General features: G+C 33.0%; 1 protein-coding gene across 1 annotated transcript; it reads left to right on the forward strand.

Annotated features, from left to right (window-relative positions):
• The first annotated feature begins 20,083 nt into the window (after window positions 1–20,083).
• LOC133796603 (gibberellin 2-beta-dioxygenase 1-like) lies at window positions 20,084–22,216 on the forward strand. The gene is made up of 3 exons (XM_062234184.1): window positions 20,084–20,677; window positions 20,783–21,122; window positions 21,644–22,216. The coding sequence occupies exons 1-3, from the start codon at window positions 20,280–20,282 to the stop codon at window positions 21,890–21,892; spliced, it is 987 nt and encodes a 328-aa protein (XP_062090168.1). The 5' UTR covers window positions 20,084–20,279; the 3' UTR covers window positions 21,893–22,216.
• The last annotated feature ends 1,772 nt before the right edge of the window (window positions 22,217–23,988 follow it).

The raw sequence follows: 23,988 nt of genomic DNA on the forward strand, positions 1-23,988 counted from the left end.
GGGAGGTTCTGAGTAGAGCGCTGTGGCGCTAGGGGTTGAACGCTGTAGCGCTACCCTGTTCCTTCCAAACCCCGTTTTGAGTGTTTTTAAGGGTTTTTGACTTGGGGTTTCAATCCTTAAGGCCCGGGATCGATTCTACCCACCGTGTGGGCATGTTTCGAGGTCCCGAGGATGGTGCTTAGGTTAAGACCCTATTATTGTGGATTCTCATTAATGGAGGTTATAATTGGTTGTGATTAGGTAACCGCTAAGGAACTAAAAGGTCGATCGTTCTCAGGGGTCGTCTTTATCATACTTCTCGCTCGAACTTGAGGTAAGAAAACGGTGTATGGACACAGTAGCACCCTGTACAGGTATATGACATGCATGGTTTGATATTGAGGCATGTTGGTTGTTATATGTGAACGTGGATTGCATATTAAATGCTAATGAATGCTGATCACCTGTTTAAGACACTGACTAGTCAGGGACCGACTCTAAAGTCGATGATCACGCATTGAATGGCTCTATGGCATTAATGCAGGACTGGCCCTAAGGTCGATGAACTTATAAGCGCTTGCCTGGTCTACGACCAGATGACTATAGCCAAGGTATATGGCCCTGGTGACCGTTTGTCACGTGGCTAAGAGACGTTGTCCATAGTTTCGACTCTAGAGTCGTGAGGAAGGTTATGCTGGTGACTAATCACCATGCACCTGTCCTGATCAAACATATGAGAGAATCACTTATCAGTTAAGCCCTGGTGACCCTATCGTCACATGGCTAGAGGGAGCGTTGCTCATTATCGTGGCTTTTGGTTATTGTCACCTATTTGTTTGGACTGATAGTCTTGGATGGTTATTATGATCGCTGTTGATATTATATCATGTTTTATTATGTTTTCTTGCTGGGCCTTGGCTCATGGGTGCTATGTGGTGCAGGTAAAGGAAAGGAAAAGCTTGGCCAGCCTTGAGTGGAGAGCTTGGGCGTTGTGATGTACATACAGGGCCGCTTGACCGCCACGGTCAAGAAGTTCTCAGAGGGACTAGGGGTTTACCCTATTTTTGCCGCTTAGGCCGGCGGGGATTGTAAATTTGGAACTGTAGCGTCTCCTTTGTATTACAAACTACTTGTAAACATTTTGAAAGACTCATGAGCAGTTTATTTACTTAACGAAATGTACCCTTTCCTTTTTATTGGTTTTTCACCTTAACCTGATATTAACACTTAGATCACGTTTTTAACCAAAGGACACGGGTAGCGGGTCAAATTTTCGGTTCACCGTAACTGTTATGGGGTAACCAGGGCATTAAAAATAGTCACCAGCATAAACCTACCGAGTGACCATAGAGTCACTAACGTGGGATTCCGTTCCCTTAGCCATGTGACAAAACAGTCACCTAGGCCTTTGGCCCTCACTTTAAGTAACTAGTCATAGACTAGACAAGCGCTTATAATTTTCATCGAACTTAGGGTTGGTCCAGCATTAATGCTCCATATGAGTCATTCAATGCCGGTGTCGATTAGATCTAATCTTTTATCGGCTCTGCGTTCATGACGCTTATGCCGTTTCTGACTCTTAGGTCAGTAACACACGATCAGTGCCGATTCTGACTAGTCAGTGCCATACACAAGTAAGCAAGGTTTGCTAGGGATTTAAAATGCAATTAATGTCCAAATTTAATCAATCAACATGCCTCAATAATAACCACGCATGCCATATACATAAGGTGCAGTTTTCTTACCTTCGGTTCGAGCGAGAAATAGAACAAGAACGACCCTTGAGAACGATCGACCTTTTGATTCCTTACCGGTTACCTAATCATAACCAATTATAACATCCATTAATGAAAAACAACAATAATAGGGTCTTGACCTAAACCTCACTCCCAGGACCCCAAATTGTACCCAAACGGTGAGTAGATTTGATCCTGAGCCTTAAGGATTGAAACTGTAATGCCCCGGATTCTCTATTATGGTTAATGGCTGGATTAGTAGGCCGGGAGGGCCATAACTGTTTAATTATGCCATTAAATGTGTTTATGCATGTTTATGAGAATTATATTATAATATGATGTTAAATGCATGCATGTGAGTCCACATTTGTTTATAGGGGTATTTTGGTAATTTGGCCCGCTGAGGGTATAATTGTATATTTGTATGTGCGATAATGATATATTGTGAGACCACATTATAATGTGGATTGGTTCGAGTATTTCGACATGAGACGATCTTTAAACATGATTTATCGGTTTGGTCATAATAGGTTTGAGCTCGGGGCTCGGGGAGAGTCTCGGGGTGATATTGGTGGTTATAGCGTTACTGGGGATTTTAGGGTAACGGGATATAAACTATTGGTGTTTGAGGATATTGAGATTAGCGGGAATTGGGAAGCGTTAATTATAATTAACAGGTTAAGCGGGAAATACCAATTTTGCCCTTGGGGTGGCTTTAGAGGCTTAAGATGACACAAGGGGTATTTTGGTCTTTTTGGAAGGATATATATGACTTAAGTGGCTTAGAAAGCTGTGGAATAAACAGAGTAAAACAGGGGTTTGCTTCTTCTCTTCCTGTACCTTCTCCTAGCTTCATCTTCTCCATTGCCTTCTTTGAGAGTTTTGAGTTCTAGGTGGGATATCAAGCTAAGGAACTTCAAGGTTGAGTTGGTAGACTTGGTTCTGCTTGTGTGGGAAGTTCAAAACAGGTTTTGAGGTAAGTTTTGATCACTGAACTTAAGCTATGCTCTGTTTTCGTTTTAGCTTTTCAGTCATGAGTTTTGATGTGGAAAGTGTGAATCAAAGGGGGTTTTAATGTTAGTTTGATTGGGGTTTGATGTGAGTGAGCTAAGGGAGTTGTTTGGGGGTTTAATTGTGTGTTAGGAAGAGGTTCTATGAGGGTTTGAAGGACTGGTTTGAGAGAAAATTACACAGAGAGAAAAATTGGTTCGTGTGGCCGACTTAGCCATTCTGGGCTGAGCGCCGCGGCGCAGCAGGGGAGCGCCGCGACCCTTGGCGTTTGGCAGGCAGGGAGCCTCTCTGTTTGGAGGCGCGCCGCGGCGCAGCAGAGGGGGGGCCGCGGCCCTTAAGGCCAATTTTGCCAAAATGTGGTTTTTAGCTTGGGGATTCAAGCCATAGGCCTCGGGGTTGAACCTAGTACCCGGTTGGGTAGTGTTTGAGGTATCGGGGGCTGGGTTCTGGTCTGGGAACCCTCGGTTATCATTTTTATTGATAAATTCTATAATTTGGTTATGACCAGGTGACCGTCAAGGATTTCAAAGGTTGATCGTTCTCAGGGGTCGTTCATATTATAATCCTCACTCGAACCAGAGGTAAGAAAAACAGTGTATGAATACAGTTGCACCCTGTATAGATATATAGCATGTATGGTTTGATATTTGAGGCATGCTGGTTGATATATGTGGACATGGATTGCATATTAAATGCTATTGAACGCTGATTACCTGCTTGAGACACTGACTAGTCAGGGACCGACTCTAAAGTCGAGAATCATGCATTGAATGGCTCTATAGCATTAATGCCAGACCGACCCTAGGGTCGAGAAACTTACAAGCGCTTGCCTGGTCTATGACCAGATGATTATAGCCAAGGTATATGACCCCGGTGACTGTCTGTCACAAGGCTAAGGGACATTGTCCATAGTTTCGACTCTAGAGTCGTGAGGAAGGTTATGTTGGTGACCAATCACCATGCACCTGTCTTGTCACAAGCTTATGAAAGAATCTCCTATCGGTTAAGCCCTGGTGACTCTATCGTCACATGGCTAAAGGGAGCGATGCTCGTTATTGTGACTTTTGGCTATTGTCACCTATTTGTTGGACTCATAGTCCTGAATGGTTATTATGGTCGTTGTCGATATTATATCATGTTTTATTATGTTTTCTTGCTGGGCCTTGGCTCATGGGTGCTATGTGGTGCAGGTAAGGGAAAGGAAAAGCTTGGCCAGCCTTGAGTGGAGAGCTTGGGCAATGTAATGTACATACAGGGCCGCTTGACTGCCACGGTCAAGGAGTTCTTAGAGGGACTAGGGGTTTACCCTATTTTTGCCGCTTAGGCCGGCGGGGATTGTAAATTTGGAACTGTAGCAACTCTTTTGTATTACGAACTACTTGTAAACATTTTAAAAGGCTCATGAGCAGTTTATTTACTTAATGAAATGTACCCTTTCCTTTTTATTGGTTTTTCATCTTAACCTGTTAATGGTACCTAGATCACGTTTTTAACCAAAGGACTCGGGTAGCGAGTCAAATTTCCAGTTCACTGTTCACCGTAACCGTTCTGGGGTAACCAGGGCGTTACAGAAACCCTAAGTAAAAAACCCTTAAAAATGCCTAAAACGGGGATATGATGGAACAGGGTAGCGCCCCAGCACTACCCCACTAGCGCCCAAGTGCCCTAAGCAGAGCCAAAACCACCCATGCCACACTTAGTAGTGCTGTAGCGCCCAGCGCCCCCTAGTGGGCACTATAGCGCTACACCCAGACTGAAATGGCTAGAAATCTTTCCCCTTCAACTCCACCGTTTCCAACCTGAAAAAAAAGCTTCCAAACCTCATTTTAAGTCCCAAATGAACCCAAAAACCATCCCCACATGCCATAGGCATCACAACCCCAAGAACCCTAGCCAAAAACTCCCATCAATTCCTCTCAACCAATTAATTAAATCAAGCTGAAAACTATAACAAAAATAGAGCAAAGCTAGAGTTTTAATGGCTAGAAACTTACCTCAAGCTCAGATTAGGACCCTCTTCAATGGTGGAACACAATCCCAAGCCCTCAAGACTTACTTCCCTTGCTTGGTTCCTCAAATTAAGCTAAAAAAATCCAAAGAGGAAATGAAGGAAAATGATGCACACGAGAGGTGTTTTTGATACTCTGTTTTCTTCAAGTTTCTACAGCCTTCAATGGCTTATATCAATCCTAGGGGTGAAAAGACTAAAATGCCCCTAGGTCAAATAAAGTTTTCTAAAGGCTCCCAAGGGTAAACTCATCATTTCCTACCTATTTCGTTAATCATAATTAACATCGTCCAATTCTCGCTATTATCGATACTCTCAAATACCAATACTTCATATCATGTTACCCTTTAATTCCTGACAACGCTCTATTCATTAAAATCACCCCGATCCCCGAACTTAATCCTGTTATGACTAAACCGCTAATTTGCACTCAAGATCGTCTCATGCCGAATAGCTCGAACAAAATCTACATTATAATGTGGCCTCAACAATAGATCACCGACATGCATACAAATATACAATTACGCCATCAACGTGCCAAATTACCAAAATACCCCTGCGATGAAATGTGGACCCACATGCATGCATTTAACATCATATTATAATATAATTTATATAAACATGCATATAATAGTTTAATGGCATAATAAAACAATTATGACCCTCCCGGCCTACTAATCCAACCATTAAACCATATCAGGGATTTTGGGGCATTGCAGTCACTGACCCCTACCCAAGACCCCAATCCCCAACCCGCATCTCGACCCATGACCTCGACTCGACCCCTACAGACGACCCAGACCCCTATCGTAACCCATGACCTCAACCTCCAACCCTATCCCGACCCATGACCATGACCCCGATCCCAACCCTAATCACGACCCCCGACTCCAACCCCTAACCTCTACCAACAACCACAATGACAACCCCAAACCCCGACACCCGACTCCGACCCCTACCCAAGACCCCTATCCTGACCCACGACCTTGACCCACGAGACTGACGCTTACCCACGAACCTAACCCGTGGCAATATAAATATTATAAATGAATACATAAATATACAAAAAAAAATTGGGCAATATATCCCCTATACTAATGACCTTTTCATCTGGGAATAGTGAAAACAAAAAAATTAAGACAACAAACAGTAAATTTCTTCCTTAGATCGACGTAGCACACAAAAATTTCTCATAACGTACGTTACTAATACACACATGTTCATAACCTTCCGTTATCACCGCAACACATAATATGTATCTTAGAACCTACTTCATTATGGATGAATATTTAGGATATTCAAACTCCTCTAATAATTGTATTATAAAATAATATTAAAACCAGAAATAAAAGACATACCTCTTGAAATTAACAATCTAAGTAAAATATGCAAAATATAAATTTATAATATAATCCTTCTATCCTATCTTTGGTAATCAAATTTTACCGAAATATTTATTTATAAAAATTAATTAATAACTTATCTAATGTTTAATTTAATAGCGAATAATAATTAACTAGTTTTATTTATTATTTTATTTAGTCCCCTAACTCTAACAAAATTTCGACAGCATAACGAATATAATCTATCCTGTCTCAAATTTTAAAAGCCTACAAATAACCCTAAAAAAATCTCAAAACATTCACAATATCACAAATTCTATTTGTAAATAATCAAATAACACTAAATTATTTCAAAATTCTGATTATTTTCAATTAATTTTGTATACAAACACAACTCTTTTTTATTATTTATATATTCATATTATTAACCTAACGATAACAACAAATTACACCACTATTCAAGTTCACATATTAAATGCATATATATCCAAAATCAAATGTCAAATACACATATACAAAATTTTTGATTAAAATGAATACACATACCTAGCTGTAATGCCCCAAATTTCCTAATAAGGTTTAGGACCTTGATTAGGAGGTCGGGAGGGCCATAATTGATTTATTATAGTATTTGATGATTATATGCATGTTTATATGAATTATATTATTATAAAATGGTGAATGCATGCATATGGGAGAATTTATTATTGTGAGGGTATTTTGGTAATTTGGCCACTGTGGGCGTAATTGTATATTTTGGGTGCATGATTGTGATTAATTAATATAGCCACATTATAAGGTGGATTGGTTCGAGCTTTTCGACATGAGACGATCATGAGATGTAAGTGTTCGGTCTAGTCATAACGGGGTTGAGCTCGGGGCTCGGGGTGAGTCTCGGGGTGATATTAGTAATTATAGCGTTACCGGGGATTTTAGGGTAACGGGACACGAATTATTGGTGTTTGAGGATATTGAGATTAGCGAGAATTGGAGAGCGTTAATTATGATTAACGGTATAGGTTGGAAAGGACAATTTTACCCTTGAAGTGATTTTAGAGGCTTTTGGTGGCTTAAGGGCATTTTGGTCATTTAAGGTTTTGGATATATATAACATAGGAGGGCTGTAGAAGGACAGAACAAAAATAGAGGCTATCCACTTCCCTTCCCGTACACTACCTTCCCTTCATCCTTCTTTGGTGTTCTTGAGGCCATCTTGAGGTTTTGAGCTAGGAATTCAAAAGGCTAAAGTTGTGGACCTGGTTAAGCTATTAAGGAAGGTTCAAACTGGTTGCAAGGTGAGTTTTAGTCACTTGTTTCAGGTTATGCTCTGTTTTGATCTTTAAATTCTCAGTCTTTGATCCTTGATGGAAGTATGGATTTAAAGGGGTTTTGATTGATGGTATGATTGGGTTTTGATGATGAGAGGTTATGGGTGATGTATGGGGGTTTAATTATATGTTAGGAATAGGTTTTATGATGATTAGAATGACTGGTTTGAGAGGAAATAGCACAGGGGAAATTCTGGTGCGTGTGGCCGACTTGGCTGGTTTAGGCTGGCCGCCGCGGCGCAGCAGGGGAGCGCCGCGACCCTTGGCGTCTGGCAGGGGGGAGCTCTCTCTGTTTGAGGGCGCGCCGCGGCGCAGCAGGGGAGGGCCGCGGCCCTTAAGGCCATTTTGACCAAAAACATGTTTTTAAGATTGGGGATTCAAGCCATAGGCCTCGGGGTTGTACCTAGAACCCGGTTAAGTGGGGATTGATGTTCCGGAGGCTAGATATTGATTTGAGAACTTATGTTGATCATTTTTATTGATGATACCTTATATTTGGTTATGACTAGGTGACCGCTAAAGGACTAAAAGTTGATCGTTCTCAAGGGTCGTTCTTTTAGTCATTCTAGCTCGACTTTGAGGTAAGAAAACTGCACCCTGTGTATATGAGACATGCATGGTTGTTATCGAAGCATGTTGGTTGATTATTGAGTATGACATGCATGGTCATTATTGATGCATGCCGGTTGATTATTATGTATGACATGCATGGCTATTCTTGACGCATGTTAGTTGATTATTTAACGATACATGCATGGCTGTTATTGGAGCATGTTGGATTGCCGGATATATTGCATATGATGCATGAGAAACATGTGATTAGGACATGCTTTGTATACTGGGTATGACATTGTTCAGAGCTTGAGCCTCTGTAGTTGTGTATGGTCCTAATTGTACTAGTATCTGTTTAGTAAGCATGCTAAATACCTTGTTTATGGATATTGAACATGTGGTATACGATTGGTGGCATGACTTGCTTGTGTATGGCACTGACTAGTCAGGGACCGGCTCTAAAGTCGAGAATTACGCATTGAATGGCTCTATGGCATTAATGCTAGAACGACCCAAGGGTCGAAGAACTTATAAGCGCTTGCCTGGTCTACGACCAGATGACTATAGCCAAGGTATATGACCCCGGTGACTGTTTGTCACATGGCTAAGGGACGTTGTCCATAGTTTCGACTCTAGAGTCGTGAGGAAGGTTATGTTGGTGACTAATCACCTTGCACCTGTCCTAATCAAACTTAAGAAAGAATCACTTATCGGTTAAGCCCTGGTGACCCTATCGTCACATGGCTAGAGGGAGCGATGCTCAATATTGTGACTTTTGGCTATTGTCACCTATCTGTATGGACCGTTGGTTCCGAATGGCAACTGTGGTTATTGTTGATACTATATCATGTTATACTGTGTTTTCTTGCTGGGCTTCGGCTCACGGGTGCTACGTGGTGCAGGTAAAGGCAAGAAGAAGCTGGACCATCCTTGAGTTAGAGAGCTTGGGTGATGACGTGTACATATGCAGCTGCTCGTCCGCTACGGCCGAGGTTTAAAGTGGAACTAGGGTTGAACCCTGTTTTGCCGCTTAGAACGACCTGTTGTAAATATTTTCTGTAATAAACTCTGAAAATATATTTTCGGGATCCCAATGTATATGTTAAACGTTCTAGTGAAGCGTTACATCTTAACCAAAATTTTTAATCCCTAAACCGCTAATCATACCTAGTTCACGATTTTGGCCAAATGACTCGATTAGCGAGTTTAGCACTGTTTACAAGGCACACCGTAACGGTCCCTGGAGTTGGGGCGTTACACTAGCCAAGAAAGACACCCTAATCGGTAGACACAAACTTAAGTTTCCCCTTTCACTAAAATTGATGAACATCCAAAATAACAAATATATGTATATATAAAAACATGTATAAATTGATATATATATACACACATACATATATATATACACACGCGCGACCACACCAAAAAAACAAATAAAAATCAAAATTAAATTTAACTCACATATATATACATATACACACAACACAAAATAAATATATAATTATAAAAAAAAATATAATATATATTTAGTGAGAGAGAGGGCTGTGGAGCACAATCCGTGAGAGAGAGCGAGACGATCGATGGTGGCATGTGGTGGTTGTATGTGGTGGTCGCGGTGGTGGTACGTCGTGGTGGTGGATATATCGGTGAGGGAGAGAGAGAAATGGGTGAACGACGGTGATGGTGAGGGAGAGAGCTTTTGGAGGTGTGGAAGAGAATGAGAGATAGGGAGAAGAGGATTGGAGATTGAGGAGGAGAAATGGGTTAAGGATTTCTCTGGTATTTTTTTGGGTTTTTTCGAGCTTTAGAGGGAAAAGACGGAGAAAATGAAGTGGGTTGGGTACATAGAGTTATTAGCGGTGACACGTCAACATATTAGGATTGACGTGTCGCCGCTTATTCTAAAATGAAATGTTTTAGCAATGTGAAACCGAGAAAATTTCTCATGTTTAATTTGGGTCAAAATTTAAAATTATTAGTGGCGACAAGTCGCCGCAACCCCAGGCTTGTTGCTACTAGTAATAGGGTTATTAGGGATGGTAAAGACATGTTTTCTTGTAGTGTTATATAACAATAATATGCATCATCATGAAAAAAAAATTAAAGTAAAAATACTTTTTATTAAATAATGTATCATTAATATATTTTATATTAAAAAAAATAGCTATTTATGTATGAAAATGCATCGTTAGTTTTTACCAAGACTCTTATGTGTTTTACAAATATTCAAATATTAAGATGCCGGCAAGAAATAGCACTTGGGTCTTTAAGTTTTACTATTTATATCAATAAGATCCCAAATTTTTATATTTTGGCTCACATAGGTCTGTTATATTTTATTAAATAGAACCTAATTTATAAGGGTAAAATGAGATTTTTAACCCAAAAAAAATGTAACACCCATTTGTAATTTTTTTAATCAAATTAATTAATTATTTATTACCAAATATATTATTTTAGTAAATTGACCTAAATATTCTTATTAAATATTAAAAATTTATTTTCTTTTATACCGCTAAAATATTTAATATCACTTATATATATTAATAAGTTTATCATTTTTAATAAAAAAATTCAATAATATAAATTTTAGAAGCATTAAAATTATTATGGGTGCTTCTATTTATAACATCATTTTTTTTTTCTTTACTACACACATTTCTATTAAACTCATGATAAATTGTTAAAAATTCTTTCCACAAATATTAAAAAAATATATGTATTATAGAATCAACTTTAATAAATTCCATACTTCTAAAATTTAAAGTATGTAAATTTTTTTATTATTTCTTAATATTTCAAGAGAATATTTAGGTCATTTATCAAAATAATATATTTAGTGATAATTAAATAATTAAGAAGGGTTTAAAGAAAAAAAATGGGTGCTATATATATATTTTGTTAAAATCATATTTTACCCTTATAAATTAATTTATTTAATAAAATATAACATTTGGAACCTATATGAGCCAAAAAGTAAACGTTGGAGGTCTATTTACTACAAAATAAATGTTGAGACCTAAGTAATACAAGTGGTAATACTGGGACCCAAATGCTATTTACTCCTAAAAAACAATTTTAAAAACTTTTGTAAGTGTATACATAAAATTTTAACAAATGTGTCCAGATATATTTTTAAAATAAATATTTTAAGTAGTAGTTTTAATAACTATTTATCACAACATGAATATATAAATTTGTTAAAAAAAACATGAATATATAATTATATAACATAATAACAGAACTGAATTATATAAAATTTCAAAAATAAAAAATACCAACTACTTTACACACATATTTCCAAAAACAGCTAAATTGAGGAAATATAAATTTTAAAGAAAGAAAGAAAAACGTTAATATTATGAGTTTGTCTTAAACAAAATATATTATTTTATGCAGCAAATTATTAATTTAGTATAATTGTGTGATCATAAGATTATATTTTTACAAACAGTACAGAGTAATCAAATATTGATCACTACTAATATAATGGTAGAGTCTAGTGACAGGCTCAGAAACTATTTGTTCACCAAAATTAAAATTAATTAGTTAAAAAAATAGGCTATTTACAATTTTTAACTCCGGAGAACTATGATATATATATTATTGTGCCCTCTAATTTTTTTGAGTCCTTAAAAATTACCTACGAACTATTCATAGTATTGTAAAGTGCGATTTTTGTTAAGTTTTATACTATGTTGCTAACAGATTGATGACATGACTATATAGTTACTGATTTGTTATTGCCACACCAATGTCATGCATATAATTTAAAATAAAACATATATTTTTTTATAAAAATTAAAATTAAAAAATATAAATTTCTTATAAAAAATTAAAATTAAAAAAACATATACTTTCCTTTTTAATTCTTAAAAGATTAATTAAAAAATATTTTTCAAATATTAAAAAAAATTATTCTTTTAAGAATTAAAAAGAAAAACAATTTTTTTAATTTTAATTTTTTATAAGAAATATATTTTTTTTAATTTTAAATTATACACATGGTGCTGACGTTGCAATGACAAGTCAGTGACTAAATAGTCACGTTAGCCATCAGTTAACAACATATGATAAAACTTAACAGAAGTCTCACTTTATAACACTATAAATAGTTCGGGGGTAATTTTTAACTATTCAAAAAAATTAGGAAATACAATAATGTATATGTCATAATTCGGTGGCAAAATCATAAATAGCAAAAAAATATATATATTTAGGGGACATAAATATAAATTATACTTATATACAAAGATTAAATTGTAATAAAGGAGCAACTACCTTATCTGTAAGTGGCCCGCACAAGTAGTGTGTAAAAAAATGTATTGTTATAGAAATAGAATGTTGTGTTGTGTGTGTTTTTTTTCAAAGAAAGAATGATTCAAGAGATTAAAAGGCAAATTCATAATTACCCAATGTGTATTTACAATTATAAATCTTATCCAGCGACATAGAAGGTACAAAGACATCTTAAATTCTAAGCTTTGTAAATAAAATGAGCCACTAGATTTTCCTAACGAAAAACAGAGATTTTCCTAACGAAAAACAGAGTAATAATAGCCATCTTGACAAAGCACGAAACCACCATACCATTTAAGATAGTAGAAACGAACACGACCAATAGACTGGTCTTACAACCAACGATCGAGAAGGAAGACATTATTATAACACAACAAAAACATAAAAAATAACAAACAAAAAACTCAAAACATCACAACAAGAAATCTTCACAATTAATCGACCAAGAATCAAATTTGGCACACACCCCAAGCCTCACCACAACCATCCTCGACACACCCCCTGCCCTGATCCAAGGAGAAGTCGATGGGTCACCCAAACAACCATGGCAAGAAGCGAAGTATAGAGAAATCATAAGTGCTGCCCCCAACCAAGAGGCGGAGAAGGGAAAAGGAGGAAATCCTAAGGCCCTAAGCGTTTAGAGACAAGTCATGTATTTTATTCATGTATTGAAAATTCATTACTACTAATTATTAGGTCGTGTATTTTCATTACTAGTAACTAATAATTAAATGGAAATCCTTTTAACATGATGTTTAATTTCGGGTAAATATATAATGCAAACAAATAATATGGTCTCGAATCATAAAATAAAAAAAAAGCATGAATGAAATGAAACAATGAATACTTATTACTATCTATACTAAAACGTACGTGAAGAAAGCAAAGCCATAACTAGTAAAAAGGCAAGGGAAAGGAAACCTTGCTGGCGTGGACTTGATCGACTCGACTATCAAATGGCCGTAACTTTCAGTCATATTCTAGAATTTCGTTGCGGGCCAACCAATAATTGTATGACACGTCTCCAAATGGCTGCCCTTTCATGCACGATGACCAATATAATAGACAAGACGATTCCAATTTTGGACCAGTGATAATAGCCGCTCACTGTTCAACTGGAGGCTCATTTTTAAACACGTTTCCTTCTCTGTGTGACTTTGGCCCATCACTTCATTGTTACTACCACTCTTAAACCGAACCATTACTCTTTATTATTATTATTATTATTATATATATATGGATTAAATGTATATATATATATATATTTGTTAGGAATAGGAAGGTTCATATCTTATGCCCCACACTTCCTTTCATGACCTCTCTTCGCGGTGATAATTATGATTTGTGTGTCCACAATAGGGACTAAAAATATTTCTTGTTTTATATTTATCTTTAATAGTTGGTCGACTTCAATGCTTTTCAATTAGGGTCGGTTTAGTGGGTCATTTTAGACTATGGGACTTTTTTGTTAATACAATGTAGAATGTACCCGTTTGAGCTCTATTGAGGAATGTGGAGGATGATGAGCTAGGCAATGTTATGTGCCTTCATAACCAAGAAATATATATCCATAAATGTCTCCTAAGACTTAAAATATATAAAAGGACCTAATGTATTATGTTCATTTTCCATGCACATTGTCTGATAAATGATGAGATTATGAGATTAATCCAACAATTATTAATAGCTGAAAGTTTATATACATTAAAATTAAATTATCTTAATTCTTAATCTAAATACAAAGTTTATCCTTAATTTACTCAAAAAATTTCCTGAAGTTCAACCAGTATGCGATTTTTTTTCTTCAAATTCTATTAAGAAAAATGCATTCTAACATCAATAACTTATTGGTGTCCTTCTATTTAAACTATGATTAAATTCAACGTTATAAATAATTTTTTTTTAAACAAATTAAATCAATAAATTTATCAAGTTCTCTCCATCAAAAAATGTTGATTGAAAGTAAAAAAAAAACTAAGACAACGAGAAAGAAGAAAATGTCTAAAAATGATAATTTTTTTTTTTTTGTCTTAATATGGAATAAAGATACACCAGTAATCTAAATTACTTTTTCTAATATAAATTATTTTATCTCCATCTTCCACTTGTAGATATGAATGCATTTTTAAAAGGAGCTTTAATGAGTACAACTTCTCATTTACCCCTATATTTAGGCCTTTAATCAAATTGCCTAATTCAAAAGTGTAATTTTGGTAAGGATAGCATAATTTTTTGCAGCCTTAAATGTTGCTGGTGGTGATTCCAACAGCCGTCATATTAGATGACAACACTAATCGACTAACCTTATCATATATTCCAATAACAGAGATCTCATCCCACTTGCCTACCAAAAAGTGAAAAAGATGGTAATCATAACCACAAATAAATACCACCAAAATATCAAATTAAAAAAAAAAATCTTTCTCATCAATACAGTACTTTTATAATAATTTTTTTCCATTTAAACCCACTGATACCGTACTCAGAATTTCTGGCTATATCCATAATTAATGATACATACAAGGAAGTTGATTGAATTCCACCACTTTCTTGTGAAAGGTTCCTATCTTTCCTACATTGTTATGATAAGGATAAGAAAAAATGGGAATCATACATTTTTAAGAAGAAAATAATAGCCTTACTATATATTGATGAGGGCATGTGTTTGAAATTAGAGGTAATGCGTCGAAAATTATATTATATATAAATAAATAATCACATTGTCATTAAAGCATTACTAAATTAAGTAATTTTCCACCATGTACATACATTTTAGTTCTGTGATATTTTTAGGTTTTCTTCTGGTTAGTACAGATCTTTAAGATATTAAAGAGTAATTATTTACAATGCATATGTACATGATTGGTTAATTCTATTGTTACATCACTAATTATAATTTTTAGCATATTTTTTGTGTGTTGATCTAAATAATATCACTTTTTATCTTAGAGATAAGAGCGAATAATAAAGGAATGGAAGAGAAAAACAGCGTACGAAGAAAGATCATTAATGAGCTTATATGTGACAACACATCATCAGAAATATTACGTGTTAATATATATAACCATATGAGTTCTATGTTGACTGGTATCAATAGCAGGCCTGTTTTTTTTATTTTTTTTTATTTTTTTATATATATAATTAAAAAATTGATTGCAACATGTGTGGTGCTTTTTATTAGCTTTTAGCAGTCTTCTCATTATTTTCTTTATATATATATAATACTAATTATTATTTCATGAAAAAATAGTACATTTGGTCCACATCCCTTCCATTGGGGTTATTTTATTTTGTAGCAAAGTCCTATTTTATTCTGAAAATGTTGGTGATAAAATTATTTTAATTTGTCATAATAATACTTAAATTTTTATAACATAAAAGAAATAGTCACTTATCTTAGCAAATCAGTGCACTCACAGTAGGTGTTGTATAATAGCAATATACCTAAAATAATAGCTCAAAACCTTAAAATCTCCCTTCATTGGATGTTGTAAAATGCAAAAAAAATTTAGCACAATATACTATTCATGTTGTAGAGTTGTAGAGTTATAGAGTACTGTTCATGTTGTATATCTTTTTTTTTATTTTATTTTTTTTCTTCTTTCTCTTTCTTTCATATATTTATATGTATACACATACACATGTATCTCTCCCTCCATAAATATGTACAATAATGTAATATTCTTCTTAATATATATATATATATATATATAAATATTTTCTCATTCTCTACAATATTTAAAATGAATGTTATTATAATAATTTTATTATTTTTATATTTTTAAATTAATTTATATTTTAATTTGTTTTATAACTTTAAGTTAATTTTAAATAGAGTATAATTATATTCTTTTAATTGTAGAGTATAATTATATTTGACATAGATAAATATTTTATATATTAAAATATATAAAGATATTATTGAAAGTGATAGAAAATATTTAAATGAATAAAAAAAATATTAAAATAGAGTTTTGGTGATGCAAAATAATGATAAAATAACACATTCATTGTAAGTGCTTAGTTAATAAAATAGTTGAGAGTAAAAATTTAAGAAGAAAAACAAATTGGAGTATAATTTCTTTTACGTTGAGGTTGGATTTGATCTGTAATTAATATAGAAGTTCTTGTGCTGCAAATATATGGTTTTAATTTAATTATTCCTATTTAGAGCGTTATAGAAAACTCGATGGAAAAGTAATAAATATATATGGTACCATCAGAATAGCATTTCTTTATAAATTTATGAACTTTTATGATCATCTGAATAAAACGATTAAGATACTTTATGTGCAAGACATGATACAAATACATGAGTTTTTTATTATATATAAATATTTATTTTTATTATAATTTTATCATTAGCTTAATAATATAAAAATATTTATAAAAAAATAGGTATTAAATTATATACAACGTACTTTGATATAAAATAATAATTATTCACCATGTCTATAATTACTGAGACATTTATATAAATCAAATACATAATTATTAAAACATATACATCATAGATTCTCAGCCAAAATTAAACATATTGAATTATACGAATTTCTACACAATTATACTGTACTTGGTGCTTCCAATTTAATTATATTTTACCATTATCTTTGAACTTCTTACACTAAAAAAAATAATATTGCTAGTTGTCAAAATTTTCCTTTCTTATTTTACCAGTAGTAACTAATACAACTGTCTTGCATATGATGCTGAATCATTTTTTTTAGGGGAAAAAGGTTAATCGATCATTTGAGATTTGACCAATTGCTGAGTCATATTATTTTAGATTATTGTCAACTTTAATATGGTGGTAACCTTATTATATGCCCTTTTTCAATCTTCACATTTTCTTATTAATTATTGTTTTATAAAATATCTTAATATATCATTAGATAATAAAATCATATTTTAGAAAAATTAATAACACCTAAAATGATTTTTTTCCACATAACCACTACTCTTATGTATATTAAATTTTTAAATATTTATTTTTGTTGTATATTTATATACATATATATATAGTTACTCATTGTATTTTTTTTAGGGTAGGTTTATTCTTGTCATACTTTTCTTCAATAACATTTTTTTTCTTTCTTAAACGAGACTATAAATATGTAATTTTTTTTAGTTTTTTTTAATATCTGATTTTTTTTAAATTAAATATTTTTATAGGGATATTGAAGGCAAAAGTATTAAATATTTTCTAAAACTTGTAAATTAGTACGCAATTTTTTTTTTGTGGCAAAAGTATCTAATGTCCAATTTTGTTGGTATCCGTCAGTACCCACACTAATTGAGTTGTTAAATGCTGACTAAATGTACATGTGACACCCTATCATTCGTCAAACTCATTAATTTTTGAGAAAATTAATTTAAATTGAATTTAAAATGAAAAAATTAAATAGTATACATTTAAATTTTAAAAATAAAAAACAAATTAGTTAAAAATTAATGAGTTGGACAAATTATTGGGTGCCACGTGTGCATTTAGTCAGCATTTAACAGCTCAATTAGGATGGGTACCAACGAATACCATCAGAAGTAGACATTATGTACTTTTTCCATAAAAAAAATTAAGTACTAATTCAAAATTTTTTAAAAAAGTTGAGTAATTTTGTCGCCAATATCCCTATTTTTATATATTTAAAACATATATTTCATAAAAGTATGGAAATAGAGTGAAAGAGATGTTTAACAATTAAAATTTCAAAACTGTTCTATAAATTTAATAAATAATATAGTTAAAAGAGTAACATTTTTTTAAAAAATTTTTATGAATGGTTAGGATCATGCTCTCCTGGTAGGGTATATCATACCACATTCATTCTTTTTTATAATTTTAGTAGATTAGTAGCATGTAATTTGATTGATTATTTGGTTTTATATATACTTGAGAATTGATAAAATTATAGCAAGGCTTTCAATTTTTTTAATAATTGAATAATAATATAAAAAGATTATAATCATTACATTCGAGAGCTAATAGGTCCACTTGCCACTCAATCATGTAAAATAGCTTTACTCTTCTACATTTTATTAACTAATTAAATTATTTCATAATTTACAACAAATTGTCTAATAAAAAATTGTATTATTACGACTAAAATAACGAGAGAAAAGGCAGAGATTGCTCCAACATTTCATCACGCAAATGAATGCGCATTCTCTATTTTTTGTTTAAAAATTAATGACAAAAGAAATTTTCTAATGCACACCCTATTTGTAGGTGTACCTTATAAATTCTAATTATTTAGACTATATTATAAATTTTTATAAAACTTTAAAAATATAGTGTTGAAAACAAGATTGAAACATGATGTTTTACATGCATATAAAAAAAATAGTTATGTTTGCAACAATTTATTTTTAAAAAATCTAAATTTTTTACACTATATTCTAAATAACTAAAATATACCCCCACCCTTCAAAAAAAATTATAATTAATCACATATTGAAAACCATTTATGCATCCAAAAATTGTGTGTGCACTAGAGAAGATCCTATATTATTTAAGCAAAAGATACTTTTTTTTCTTTCTAGTTTTTCATTTAATACTTTTCTAGCTTTAATGAATAATTAATACAAGTAGAATAGATCTGTATATATATCCCACATCAAGTCTAATCAGTGATAAAATGTTATATTTTGTATATAGCTTTCTTCACATTGATTTAAAACACTCCAAGACAACGTGAAATAAATATTCCAAAATTGAAAGAAAGTTTGAGGCTCTGAGCTGAGCCTTGCTATCAGTCAAATCTCAATAATCGATTTTGAGTGACATTGATACTATTGACTTTGTTTATCTTTATATTGAGTTCAATAACAATCACATATCACTTTTTAAAAATTGTTACAGCATCAATTCCATCCAAATTCCAAATCCCATTTGGATGAAAATAAATTTGGTTTATTATTATAATAAAAAAGAAAAAGAAAGTATGATAATTTTTATTTAAATGGAGTTAGTATCTCTAAATAGTAAGAAGAATATATCATTGGATAACTATGGAAAAGAAGGAATGTTGCGGATGTGACCATTCCCAATAGAAAACTTGGGTGGTGTGGTATGGTGTTCAATGTGGAGGAAGAAGTAGTAGTGGTCTATCCATCTCCCTCAACGACTTGATGACTGCTTTTTTCCTCTACACTATCATGATCATCACATCACCCCCTTCTTAGTGTTTTATTATACTCATTCCGAGTAAAACCACAGTAAGCTCAATTCAATAATGATATTAATAATTATTAAAAAAAACATAGCAAATATATTGCAATATCAAAGGGGATGATACCGGACATTACATCAAACTTACTGTCTCTTCTAAGAGCATCTCTAATGGGAGTTTGCTTAAATTGTCAAATCAAAATTTTTCAGTCAAGTTTAATCAATAAAAAAAATAAGAAAAAATGAAGACAACGTTACCACTCTTGGTCAACGTTGTCAATTTTCTTTTAAAATAATTTTTCCACCTCAATTTTCAATTCCCACCTCCGACAAATAATTACCCAAAGCAACTCTCTCATTAGAGTTGCTCTAATCAATTACATTGTATAATTTCTTAACAATTTATGGTTAAATGACACGTAGACACTATAATTTTGTAACTATTACAAGTCATATATGACAATGCTCTGTGATAAAGTTTTGTGTGCAAATTTTAGTAGTTAACGTATAAATATGCGATTAGTTGAAAAGTAATTAAAGATGATGATTCATGTCATACATACACACTCATAGTACACTACACGTACACACAAACACGCCGCCCACACAATTTTTCCTCTCCCGCTTTCGTATAAATAGCCAACTAAATGAGTCTAAAACCATTCACTCAAACCCCACACACACAAAAAAAAAACTCAAACAAAACACTTCCATTTCAACAATTCAACCAAAACCCGTCTTGGAATTCGCCTCTTTCAATCCAAGTTTTTCTGCCTTTCTTTCCACAACGGTCTTCGTTTGTTTAAACAGATATAAAGAATAGAGAAAACCACTGTTAGTACTACTAATTCTACAATGGTGGTCTTATCCCAACATGACCATTTCCCTTACCTTAGAAATTGCAGAGGCACTAATAACTTACTATACGGTATTCCATTAATAGACCTTTCGCAACCCGACTCAAAGCAACTCATAGTGAAGGCCTGTGAAGATTTTGGATTCTTCAAAGTCATCAACCATGGCGTCCCAATGGATTTTATCAGGAGGTTGGAATCTGAAGCAGTCAAATTCTTTTCCCTGCCTCTTTCCGAGAAAGAGAAAGCAGGGCCTCCCAACCCTTTTGGGTACGGAAACAAAAAGATTGGTCAACATGGCGATATAGGTTGGGTTGAATACCTTCTCTTAACAACCAATTCGGAATTCATTTCTGAAAGGTTTAAATCGGTTTTCGGCGGAGACCCGGAAAAGCTACGGTACAATTCTTTAAACAGAACCAATTATAAAGCTCAATTCAGTTACATATATAAATGAGTCCACTCTCTTTTCTCTTTCATTTTCTGATAGTTTTTTCTTTGCAGTTTTGCTTTGGACGACTACATCTTGGCGGTGAAGAAAATGGCGTGTGAGATTCTGGAACTGATGGCAGAAGGGCTGAAGATTCAGCCGAGGAATGTGCTGAGTAAGCTGTTAATGGATGAACAGAGTGACTCTGTTTTCAGACTGAATCACTATCCGCCATGTCCAGAGGTTGGAGGTGGGAATGTGATTGGGTTCGGAGAGCACACAGACCCACAAATCATTTCAGTGCTGAGATCCAACAACACTTCTGGCCTCCAAATTTCTTTGAGGGATGGCAGTTGGATTTCAGTCCCACCTGATCAAGACTCCTTTTTTATCAATGTCGGCGACTCTCTACAGGTAATCAACGTACTCACTATAACGACCTTAGAAATGTTTACATTAATTTTACAAACTACTAGAAAATTATTATTCTTTTTTATTGCTATTTCTTGAAGATTATTCCAAGGTGGTTTATTTTAAATTTATTTATTAAAATAAAAGTTGGGACCCAACTTCAACGTCTAAAGTTTCAAATCATGTTTCAAATGGATAAGATTGTGAATCTGTTTGTATGTGTAAACTATAAAAGGGTTTTACTATTTTTTTTTTTTTTTTTGACTGTTTTCAACTTCCATCTTATTCTTATAGTTTCTTTCATTCATTCATGTAAGTAAAATATAGTCAAAATGGAAAGTAAAAGGCTGCTTTCCCAAGTGATGAGATTAACTTAATCCTCTGTTTTGTGGTCAAAAAAGAAAATTTGTAAAGATAATGTGCACTATTGAAAGATATTTTATTTTTTGGTTGATGGGTTTATTATTATTGTTATGGGTCTTTTCTTCAGTAACTAAAAAGTTTAAGAATACTGGCACTGGCAGGTGATGACTAACAGTAGATTCCAAAGTGTGAAGCACAGAGTTCTGGCAAACGGCTTGCAATCTAGAGTTTCAATGATCTATTTTGGGGGACCCCCTTTGTGTGAGAAAATAGCTCCATTGCCCTGTCTCATGAAAGGTGAAGAAAGTTTGTACAAAGAGTTCACATGGTTCGAGTACAAAAAATCTGCTTTCAAGACCAGATTGTCTGATAACAGGCTTGGACACTTCGAGAAAATTGCAGCCTCATAAGTCATATCTCTCCAATGAAACTAAAAAAAAGATAATAATAATAATAATAATTTCCCACTTATTAGATAAATGTTTTAAATAGAATTATATCTTCTGTCTAATCATAATTGGCTAGGCTATAGATGGAATACTTTTAATGTTTTTTTTCCCTCCCCTTCTTGGTTTGTCTTTGCTCTTCCTATTTTGCCCTTTTTCTCTCATCATGTAAAGAAAACTACCCTTTTCTCTCTCTCTCTCTCACTCTTAGACTTGGGTTCATTTCGTTGAAAAGGATTATGTAAACTTCTTGTTCATAACAAAAATGGCTCTCGATTGTGTCTCAAAGTCTATTTACCTTCTATTATTTACATTTTCAGTCTCTGCTATATACATGCTAATGTTCTTACTTTTCTAGAGGATAAGTTAATATATGCCAACCGACCCAGCAAAATAATCATAATAACTAAAAAAAAAAAGTACATGCCAACTCCTTTCTGGCCAGTTTCCGAACAGTTGGACAGACCAAATATCCAATAATGATCTTTTATTTTCATTAAATTAAAGGGTGTTTTTCAATAAATGTATTATAAATTTATGAATATAGCTTGCATATATTCAATAAATAAGTAAACTAAATTAAGTACTAGATGGGTCACTTTCAGTGATGGTGTACAATGAAATGCATTAAATGCAGAAGCATCGAGATATATATGTTTCATTCCAATCATTCTTTATAGATTCTTCCAGATTTTAATTTATATATTTTTTAAATATGAGAGACTTGATTCAAATATGAAATTTTCCCTCTCTGTTTGGTTTGTATACTAACCTGGTAATGTTATTTTAATTAAAACAGATCATTATTTAGTGTAAGAAACTAACTAAGATCCGTTGTTTTAGTAAAATAATAACTTTTTATCGCACATTCTCTATTTGATTCTTAAACTGAAGTGAACCTAGGCACAGGCATAGAATGAAAAATAAAAAGGTAAACAAATAAAGAAAATGGTCCATGCCATATGAACTAGCACATAGAAAGCATTAAGATCTTGTGGGCTCATTGTCTTTCTTTTGGGACCACCTTACAGCAAAGTGCATGCAGAAACAATAATCAGAAGCCAATAGAAAAACGCGTTATACCACAAAAAAAAAAATATATATATATATATAAATATATAGACCTAGACAAACAAACTCCTATATATATAATAGTTATAATAGTGTACTTTTGTCAAATTTGCTTATTTTTTTAAAATTATTTTACATTTTTGCTTATTTTTTATAATTTTTTGTACATTCAACACTTCAAATAGTCGATCGAAAATTTTCAGTTAGTCAAAAAATCCAGATAGAGATTATTTTAAAAAAAATTATTAAAATTAAACTAAAATGTAAAATAACTTAAAAAAAATATCATTTTAATCTATTACTCTAAGTAATATGTATATATATACACTATTTTCATTATTACACTTTTATTACAAGTCTCTTTCACTTGTAGCCTCTCTGCGCTGTTCAGAACAGTGAATAAGTGTACCCCCCTCAAAAGATTCTATCAAAATTTATTCTCTTCACATTTTTCATGCCTCTTTTTTGCGGTGTCCATTGTTCAAGATCCATTCATTTTCAGTGATGTTCCAATTTCCTGTTAGAAAAAATCAATAGTGAATAATAATTTTTATTTGTCCCACAATGTTTGTGAATGAAAAATCTCCATAGTTAGAAATTATATATAGACCATAGTGGTCTTAGTTTATTTTTACACCAAAACATATTCTTATATATATTTTATCTTCCTTTGAAGATTAAAGATATATATAATTTCTCAATATTGTTTTTCTCTTTTTCTCTTTATAGTTCTTAGATCTGTTCTAGTGTGATAGAGTTCGGACATATTTGGTTCGGCGAAGTAATTGAGTTACTTGTCGTTTACCGTTGTATCCTGGGAGATAGACGTTGAAACCTCATAGAGGCGACGAATCTGTTTTAAGGAAACTGTGTGTTATACAGGCCTCGGCTTTTAATTTTGTTCTTTATAATTATTGTGTAAATTAATTATAATTGCTATTTATATTATAGTTATTTATATATTGGTATTTATAATTATAATATTGTTA

Source organism: Humulus lupulus, chromosome 8 (assembly GCF_963169125.1).
Source record: "Humulus lupulus chromosome 8, drHumLupu1.1, whole genome shotgun sequence".
Classification (NCBI taxonomy): domain Eukaryota; kingdom Viridiplantae; phylum Streptophyta; class Magnoliopsida; order Rosales; family Cannabaceae; genus Humulus; species Humulus lupulus.